Here is a 10,511-nt window from a genome sequence, read left to right as displayed (position 1 = left end):
TTCTTTCTTTCTTTCTTTCTTTCTTTCTTTCTTTCTTTCTTTCTTTCATAGAGAGAGACAGGGAAGGGAGGAGCACAGAGAGACAGGGAGAGAGAGAATCCAAAGCAAGCTCCTTGCTGTCAGTCCAGAACCCAACATGGGGCTTGATCCCAAGCACCCTAAGATCATGACCTCAGCCTAAATCAAGATTTGGATGTTTAACTGACTGAGCCACTCAGGCGCCCCAGGGCTACTGATCTTAACATTAGTTCTATTTTTTAATGATTTCTGCTGTGATTTACACACAATGTCTTTTTCTGCCTAAGCTTCCCAGCTTTTTCAATGATACTAGAACACCATATGTAGTTTCTTTACAGAATTCAGGCAAGTATGGGTCATCAGCACTTATAACCATAAGCAGGTCTTACTAACATATCCACAGTTAAACCACATATAATTGAGGCCACATGCCTGGTCTGGAATTAGCAATCCCAGGAACTAAACGTGGCTTAAAGTAGACTTAATTAAAACAATTTTGAATTTTAAAATTATAATAATGAACTATGTAATTTTTAAGTGTAATTTTCTTACTGTAATAAAATATGTAATTTAAGCAAAGTATAGCTGCCTCTGACTCTGATTATAAAGATTCAGAACCTTCTTTCTATTATGCTTCAGATCTGATCAGTCATTTAGAGAGTGGTACCTTGTACAAAAAAAAAAAAAAAAAAAGAAGAAGAAAGAAAGAAAGAAGGAAAAGAAAATAGAAAATAGATAGGATTTGTGGAAAGATAAAGTGGAAACTCATGCTTCAAGGCAAAAACAACACAAATAACCAAAAAACTATAGTGCTCAGAAAAAGCTTCTGACCTTGATCCTAAATCTTTCCTACTAAGAACAAATGAGAAAATATATTTCCCCAGCAGATTCCAGTATTTATGTGCTCAGGAAAAACATCTCTGAAGTAAGAAAGAGGAGCCACCTCTCAAAATCCCCATCAAGTGCCCATCAAGTGCCAAGAATCCCTGCTCACCAAAATGCTGTTTTGAGAATTTACAATCCATGAGACAGATTGCTTCCCCTTGTCAATGAATAAACTGGCATCTTCCTGTCTTGTAAAGTCTACTGTGGCCCTTTGGGAACTTCAAATCCCCTTCAATTTTCTCTAGTTCTATGCAGATAAACCCTGATTGTAGTAGATATTTGGCTGGAGTGATAAATAATGATAATTTTCTAGGAAACAGAAGACCCATAATGTAGAAATCAAACAAGCAAGTTCCAGAGAAAAATTCAGTCTTTCTGACGAACTCATATAACAATTAAATAGTGTCCACGTATTGAATGACCTGGTGATTAAGGTCCTGCTATTTTCCTCAATATGCCTGGCTTATTACCACCACCAATCCCTGCTTCTCTTGCCTGGGGCTTGTCTGTATAAATGAAATTGTCTGGCTCTAATGCTTGCTCAATTTTCAAGTTGAGCAAATGACTTATTTCCTTCTGCACCAAAGTAGCTTCATCTGTAAACTGAAGATAAAATCATTGGCAGGATGGACTAAGATTAAAGGAGATATAGTAATCAAAATACTTAGCATAGATTCTTTATATATAGTGACCATAAAATAATGGTAATTTGATGAAGACAATATATGACAACAACAGTATTTCTTTGAAAAGTCACAGAAGGTAGGAAGCTATGAGGAGATTCTGGAGTATCCTTCCAGAAAGGAAACACCCCAGAGTGGGCACCTCACAAAAGTGACCTAACCTGGTAACCTGAGGGGTGGGAATGATGCCAGTTTCATCTCCATCTCATCCAGTTGAAAATTCAGTGGAGCCATAATATAAATTACTTCATAACCTTTTTCTCCACCCCCAAAGTCTGGGTAATCATGATGGCCTTACTTCTATACTTTTCATTCTACTCAGTGTCAGTCGTGGAGAAAAAAAAAAAGTCAGAGCCCAGGATGAAATGGGAAGTCTCTCCAAGAACAGGAATGAGGTCTTTGGGACTACAGGGAGCCTGGAATCTGAGCAGCCATGTTACTGCTCTCAAGTTGCCACAACATATAATCACTACATTCCATATATTCACTAGTGTTTGCTCTGCCTGTTTTTCCACAGCTCCTTATATGCTGGCCTTGGTTCAATTTTTGTCCAATTCCTCTTGTTTCTGATCCTATATTTCAAATTAATTCACATGGTCTTGTGATGTCTTCTACCATTTCCTAGAGGAGGAGGATTGAGTTTAAGGATTGAATTTAAGATGTCGACCATCAGAAGAAGTGTAATTCGGTTTTAGACCTCTGAGTCATATTAATGTCACCTTAAAAATCACTGATACTTGGGATTGGAAGGGACCTTCTTGAAGGTTATCTAGTACATCCTAATAGAATTCTGGAATCCTTATTCTGTCATATCAGAAAAAAAAATAATCCTTCTCCCGTTATAAGTATCACATCCCACCCATGGACACAAAGACCACCTACCATAAAGATCTAGGGCATCCTGGGCATGTCCAGCCTGAAAATCCTGAGTCTGGCTTGAATTCTATAGGAATGAGCATGAACAATGAAGGTATTTTAGTGAAAATTATATCCTCTGATGAACTGAGAATGTCTCTCTTCTCCAACAGTGTTCTGGTCCTCCTTCCCACACTTTGGGTGTCCACCTTCCTCTCTTTTGTCTCTCAAGTGCCCCCCTGTAATTTCCTCTTACCTCCCACTTTTATTTCCCCCAGGACTCACTCATGTACTTGGGAGAATAGTTCCACTTGTCATCAGAGACCATTCTAATTCTCAGAGAAAGAAGGATCAGTTTATAAGTCTCCTCCAGTCCTTTGAGATAGGAGGCCCCAGGATAAATGCAGGGCAGTGTTTGTAACCCTGTCAGTGCCACCACTTCAGTCTGTGTTTCTCTGGGTACAGCAGGATTGAGAGTTTGGGAATATAGGGGCAAGTAGGCTATTGAGAGTCTCAAATACTATTGCATCTATGTCTAGAAGAAATGAGGTAGCACAACATGAGATGAGATACTAGTTTGTACCCAAGATATGATGGGGCCGTAAGGATTTGTGGATATGGTGCAGCCAGTGAGAGGAACTTCTTAAGGACTTAAACTGAGGAGGGACAGAGTCTATACCGTAAGAGCTGGAAGTGATCTACTTCAGTTCTATTATTATACACTGGATAAAAATGAGATTCAGTTATGATCTGCCTCCCTCAAAATCATACAACAGTGGATATATGGGAAATCTCTGTTCCTTCCACTCAATTTTGCTATGAACCTAAAACTGCTATAAAATATAAAATCTATTTTCAAAACCTCATGATGTGCCATAAAACCAATGTAATCACTCGGATCTGATTGACCAGTGTGGTACTTTGTTCACCGTGCCCTAGAGCTCTTCCTGATGAAACAGATTAATATGTTTGATAGGATTAAAAATAGAGGCCTTTACTCAACATTTAAAACTCTATTTTTGGTAACAATATTGTTTTCTACATGTCTATTGGTGATTGAGCAGTACAGCAGCCTGGCATGTGCACTAACGAATGATCAGAAATCTCTAACTGGGGTGGGAGTTCCAATTGTAATGTCAGCCCTGTTTAGTATAGGAACTACGTTTGAAAATGTGGTCTACAGTTAATTTTTCCAACTCCGGTTGATCTTGGCAATATTGGTCTAATTATAACTCCTAACAACTTTATCATAGGTTCACTCAACTCAGATTTGTCTATTGCACATTTGTCATGACTCACTAATCTCTAGACATTGCTGTATTTAATACTTTCAGTTGAGAACTGTTTTTTTCAGGAACTGATGACCTCAATATAAATAATAGTTTTCCTAAAGAAAATGTACTCAATTACTAAAGAAATTCACCATCCACTGATAGTCTATGGAAATGAGACTCTTTATACTTTAACAGTAGAAAAATCCTCACAGTTCCATCTTCGAACATCTTCTTATGGAATTACCAGACAAATGATCTGAGCCTACTGCCTTCACTGATACTCAATGCTTCATTCTTCTCCTTTTACTTTAATTTCTTTTTATTAAAATTTTTATGTTTATTTATTTTCAGAGAGAGACAGCATGAGTGGGAGAGGGGCAGTGAGAAAGGGAGAGGGAAAGACTCCCAAGCAGGCTCTGCACTGTCAGAACAGAGCCCAATATGGGGCTTGAACCCACAAAGCCATGAGATCATGACCTGAGCCAAAACCAGGAGTCAGATGCTTAACCCACTGAGCCACCCAGGCGCCCTACTTTAATTCCCTTAATATTAATTTAAATCACTCTTCATGGATTTTCCTATAAAGAAAATAAGTGATAACATACATTTTAAAACTTCTGATGATTTACACAAGCCAAAATGAGGGAACTTTAGCCTATGGAGAAACTACAATGCATATAAATGTTTAGGTAGGAGTTATTTCTGTCATAAGACACAGCACCATATATTCTTTCTGAGTTACTCTGCCTCAGCAAGGGCTACACCTGAACAAATACATAGAAGGTATCTTTAGGGACAGACAAGTGCAAGAGTATTTTGTTTTGTTATTTTAAGGCCCTGAGGTGATCTCTGTGAATATCTCCTTATTTATCAATAGAGAAGCTTTGCTAAATTTTACTAATACATTTTCACATATATTTACATTCATGTATATGTATCTATATGGAATTTTCAATATGACCTTTGGGTGGATGCTAAATGAGGGAAAATATCTGAGCACCAATATCCAGAGTTAAATGTATGAAAATCCAAAAATCTTCCATTTGGAAGATCGTGATACCACCTGAAAGCTGAAGAATGTGCATGAGTCTTAGGATTGGGGTACTTAGTAAGAAATAGTGCAGTTGTAAGACAATAAATAGAGTGAGACATGATGTGAGAGAAGGTTTTTGATACAGAATAGATTTCCTCCACCTTCTTTTCTTTTTCTTTCTTTCTTTCTTTCTTTCTTTCTTTCTTTCTTTCTTTCTTTCTTTCTTTTCTTTTTAAGATTTTAGTCTTAATAGTTTAGGGACATGCCAAGTTACAGGGTGGGGCTTTGAGATTGAAAAGCCAGAATTTTTGATGATGTGCTACTTGCTGTGGAATGAACAGAAGGAGGTTCGTTGGCACCAACGTGAAGTTCATTCAGTGTGAGTACAAGGTGAGCCCGTTGCCAGTGTGCCAGGAAAGCGACAGCTCCTTGCGTTGCTCCTGACTCTCCATTTAGGACACAATTTGTACTCACTCTGGACCTCAGCAGGCAAGACCTGCAACAATGTGGTTACAACCTATATGGTGAGCTTCCTTCACTTCCTTTTACATATCCAGTTAGTCAAACAACTTTATGGCTTTCTCTCCATTCAGCTCCCTCTCTAAGCAGTCAGATTCATCCAAACTTCCCCTCAAGACCTTTCCTCCACTCTGCACACTTCTGGATTGGCTCCCCCTCCCCCCACCCCATGCTGTGATTGGCTGACTATACTTGTCTCATTTCCTAAGATTTTAGAACAACATTGGGGCACCTGGATGGCTCAGTTTGTTGAGCATCTGACTTTGGCTCAGGTCATGACCTCCTGGTTCATGAGTTCGTGCCCCGCGTCTGGCTGTGTGCTGACAGCTCAGAGCCTGAAGCCTAGTTCGGATTCTGTCTCCCTCTCTCTCTGCTCCTCCCCTGCTCATGCTCTGTCTCTGTCCCTCTCTCAAAAATAAATAAAGATTATTTTTTATATATAAAAAGATCATAGAACAACATTTTGAAAGTCATACTGGTCCCACTGGTCCCATAATAAACAGCCTTGCTGCCGCCCCCACCATGTGTTCTTTTTTTTTTAAATTTTTATTTATTATTTAAAAAAATTGTTTTCAGGGGCGCCTGGGTGGCGCAGTCGGTTGAGCGTCCGACTTCAGCCAGGTCACGATCTCGCGGTCCGTGAGTTCGAGCCCCGCGTCGGGCTCTGGGCTGATGGCTCAGAGCCTGGAGCCTGTTTCCGATTCTGTGTCTCGTCTCTCTCTGCCCCTCCCCCGTTCATGCTCTGTCTCTCTCTCTGTCCCAAAAATAAAAAACAAACAAACAAACAAAAAAAACGTTGGAAAAAAAAATTGTTTTCAGATGCTGAACAGTATTTTATTTATGCTGCCAAAAATGCTAGACCTTAAAAATCAGTCCTCATTTTTGTCTTCAAATTAAAAAAAGGTAAGAAGATAACCAATTTTTAATAGTATGTTATATATTACCATGTTAATACACTCTATTCAGTACTCAAAGTACTGAAGAATATGGATTTATTTATTTATTTATTTATTTATTTCTGATATAATTTATTGTCAAATTGGCTAACATACAGTGTGTAAAGTGTGCTCTTGGTTTTTGGGGTAGATGCCCATGGTTCATTGCTTACATACAACATCCAGTGCTTATCCCAACAAGTGCCCTCCTCAATGCCCATCACCCATTTTCCCTTCTCCCCCACCACCCCATCAACCGTCAGATTATTCTCTGTACTTAAGAGTCTTTTATGGTTTGCCTCCCTCCCTCTCTCTTTGTAACTATTTTTTCCCCTTCCCTTCCCCCATGGTCTGTCTTCTGTTAAGTTTCTCAAGTTCCATATGAATGAAAACATACCATGTCTGTCTTTCTCTGACTGACTTATTTCACTCAGCATAATACTTTCCAGTTCCATCCACATTGCTGTAAATGGCATGATTTCATTCTTTCTCATTGCCAAGTAGTATTCCATTGTATATACAAACCACATCTTTATCCATTCATCAGTTGATTTGGGTTCTTTCCATAAAATGGCTATTGTTGAAAGTGCTGCTATAAACATTGGGGTACATGTACCCCTATGAATCAGCACTCTTGTGTCCTTTGGATGAATTCCTACTAGTGCTATTGCTGAGTCATAGGGTAGTTCTATTTTTAATTTTTTGAGGCACCTCCACACTCTTTTCCAGAGCGGCTGTACCAGTTTGCATTCCTACCAACAGTGCCAGAGGATTCCCCTTTCTCCACATCCTGACTAGCATCTGTTGTTTCCTGAATTGTTCATTTTAGCCATACTGACCAGTGTGAGGTGGTATCTCAGTGTGGTTTTGATTTGTATTTTCCTGATACTGAGTGACATTGAGCATCATTTCATGTGTCTGTTGGCCATGTGGATGTCTTCTTTGGAAAAGTGTCTATTCATGTCTACTGCCCATTTCTTCAGTGGATTATTTGTTTTTTCGGGTGTTGACTTTGGCAAGTTCTTTATAGATTTTGGATACTAACCCTTTATCCAATATGTCATTTGCAAATATCTTTTCCCATTCCATGGTTGCTTTTTGGTTTTGGAGACATTTAGTTTTGTTGATATTTTGAAAGTCATACTGGTCCCATAATAAACAGCCTTATCCCCCCTCCCATACACACATGCTTTCTTCTTTTTATTTTTATTTATTTTTAATTTTTAATGTTTAGTTTTGAGAGAGAGATTGACAGAGTGTGAGCAAGGAAGGGGAGGGGCAGAGAGAGGGGGAGACACAGAATATGAAGCAGGCTCTAGGTCTTTTGCTCTACCCACTTATACATTGGGGGAGTTCTCAGGACCCAAGATCTCAGCCACCAACCAATGTCAGATTCTTGACTTTGCTGGAGAAAGAATTCAAAGACGAGTTAGAATAAAATATAAGCATAAGATTTATTACAATGCAAAAGTACACACTCCCAAAGTGGAAGTGCGGGAAAACTCAGAAAATCCAAGTGATGCCAAGTGGATGTCAGGCTCTGATGCGTATGGGAGGTTATCATTTGGGGACTAAATATTCCCATGGGGTTCTGGGAATAGCAGGGGATATCTAGGAACTCTACATAGTATTACGCATGCTCTATGGTCGGTACTATGCAGAGGCAAATTTTGCTCTTGCAGATACTCCATATGTGGCCAGGACCTACTAGGAGTCTTCTGGCGTTCCCAGTGGAGGCGTCATTCTCAGTCATTTAGTGCAGAACTGGCTTTTTGTGCGCATGCATGCTGCAGTTAAGTCTACTTGGGGTCTTGAGAAACCACAGAGCTGTCACCGGTTGGCTTAATCACCACAAACTGTCAGATGTCAGACTCAGTTCCCTATTTTTTTTTTTTTGTTACTCTTTCAAATATCCAGTGCTTCCCTAGTCTGCCTGCCTCACCACTATTATAGACACCTGAAGATTACGGAGTCTTGTGATCAGGAAAAATAACCCTTAATTCATGTCCATTGAAGAAAAGATTGGAATACGTACAACAAACTGGGCATCAATATTGAGTTACAGTGATGACACGTGTGTTTCCACTTACGCTGTTGAAGTTTCATATCCAAAATTTCTGCTTACTGTGATCATTTGTACTTCAAAGTCCTAGGGATGGATATTCTCTTTTGAACATTTAAACAGATGAATATGTGGATATATAGTTGATCCTTGAACAGCATGGGGGTCAGGGGCTCTGAGCCCTGTGCTGTCAAAAATTTGCCTATTATTTTTGATTCTTCAAAAACTTAACTGCTAATAACCTACTGTTAGCTCTACTGATAACATAAATTGATTAACACATATTTTATATGTTATATTTATTATATGCTATATTCTTTCAGTAAAGTAAGCTAGAGAAAATAAAATGATTTTGTGTTTTTTTAATAAAGTTTATTTATTTTGAGAGAGAGAGAGAGAGAGCATGCACAAGCAGGGGAGGGGCGGAGAAAGAAAGAGTGAGAATCCCAAGCAAGCTCCACACTGTCAGTACAGAGCCTTACATGGGGCTTGATCTCATGAACAGTGAGATAATGATCTGAGCTGAAGTCAAGAGTTGGCCGCTTATCAAACTGAGCCACCCAGGAACCCCAAGAAAATAAATGTTAAAATAATCACAAGAAAGAGAAAATACATATATAATACTGTACTGTATTTGTTTAAAAAATCCATGTATAAATGGGCTCATGCCATTCTAACCCATGTTGTCCAAAGGTCAATTGTATAATATATGCACATTTGTAGTGAGAATTATATAAACCCAGAAAACAATTTAAAAGAATTTAAAAGAATACATACCCAAATTAGGAGTCTTAAATGTAGGATGGATGGAAAAAAAGTATGGGAAAGGTATAATGTAGTTGTATCTCTGTGGTTTGATTTTTTTTTTTTTTTGACAGAGCCAATGTACTCAGTATACTTGTGTTACTTGTGTAGCTTAAGAGAGGCAAATAAATAATGCATTTACAATTGTATTCACCAGAAAAAATATAAACCAAGAAATTACAAAGAAGATGCGGCCTCCCATGTCTTGTAAGACATTAAATTTTTCTATCCTCTTAAAATTCCTTTTCTATATCTCTCTGCATAGAGAACTGGTCATTTACTTGGTTGATGAAGGTAACAGCTCTGTGTCTTTGTTCATAGTGGTATTTCTTCACACATACATGCCCTCACTAACTTGGTTAGAATTGGAGATTCTGCTTACATATCAGTTCCTGTGAGAGTATAATTCCAGGAGCTTTGAACCACCATTGACATCTGTCCTCATTCCATATGGCACATGAACTTGTCTTTTATTTCTTGCCATTTTATATTTTTGTATGTCTTTCTCCTTTAACATTTTTCCTTAGCAGAGGCCATATCTTTCTATATTTGCCATAATTTCAATGAATGAAAAAAAAGAGAAGCAAAAAGAAAGCAAGGGAGTGTTATTATTTTTCTGTCCAATAATGTCAGTATAAATTTAAGACAACCAGTGAATTGTCATAAGTTTATTAGATTCCACACCAATCCCCAAATACTGTTGTACATTCATAGTTTACTGATTATAATATTGAATCTTTCAGACATAACCAAGGATCAGTTTCCAACAAAATCAAATTCTGTCAACATTTTGCTACTTATTTAACTACACGTTGGAGAAAAAAGGGAATAGAGGAAAGAAACTTCACATCTTATTTCCATTAAGAATAAGATAAATGGCCTATAATGTATTCTGGCTAAATCTTACATACTCTATCTATCTCTGTACAATAAATAAATAAATAAATAAATAAATAAATAAATAAATCAAAGAGATGAACAAATATGTATTGAGCATATTTGAGGGTTATGTTCATTGTATTGTAGGCATTATCCCATTTGATACTTTTTTTGAGTTTTTATTTTATATTTTAATTTAATTCCACTATAGTTAATATACAATGTTATATTCGTTTCAGGTGTACGATACAATGATTCAAAAATTTTATACATTAGTCAGTGCTCATTGTGATAAGTATACTCTTAATTCTCTTCACCTATTTTTCCCACCCTCACCCACCTTCTCTCTGGTAACCACCAATTTGTTCTCTATAGTTGAGAGTCTGTTTCTTGGTTTCCCTCTCTATATCCTTTTTTTTCCCTTTGTTCATTTGTTTTGTTTCTTCAATTCCACATATGAGTGAGATCATATGCTACTTTTCTAACTGTGTTATTTCACTTAGCATCATGCCCTCCAGATCCATCCATGTTGTTGCAAATGTCAAGATATCGTTCCTTTTTATG

At 37.8% G+C, this 10,511-nt stretch overlaps 1 protein-coding gene across 1 annotated transcript in view; it reads right to left on the bottom strand.

Annotated features, from left to right (window-relative positions):
- Positions 1 to 2,495, bottom strand: part of LOC121039488 (olfactory receptor 51L1-like) — a 3,871-nt gene extending 1,376 nt beyond the window's left edge. The window contains exon 1 of the mRNA XM_040489733.1: positions 2,485 to 2,495. Within this exon, the coding sequence (XP_040345667.1) occupies positions 2,485 to 2,495 (11 nt within the window). The remainder of the gene's footprint in view (positions 1 to 2,484) is intronic.
- Positions 2,496 to 10,511: the final 8,016 nt, after the last annotated feature.

This window comes from Herpailurus yagouaroundi, unplaced genomic scaffold, assembly GCF_014898765.1.
Source record: "Herpailurus yagouaroundi ecotype Mexico unplaced genomic scaffold, PumYag 180, whole genome shotgun sequence".
Lineage (NCBI taxonomy): Eukaryota > Metazoa > Chordata > Mammalia > Carnivora > Felidae > Herpailurus > Herpailurus yagouaroundi.
The sequence above is the reverse complement of the archived record's forward strand: the minus strand, read 5'-3'. Positions and strand labels throughout refer to the sequence as shown.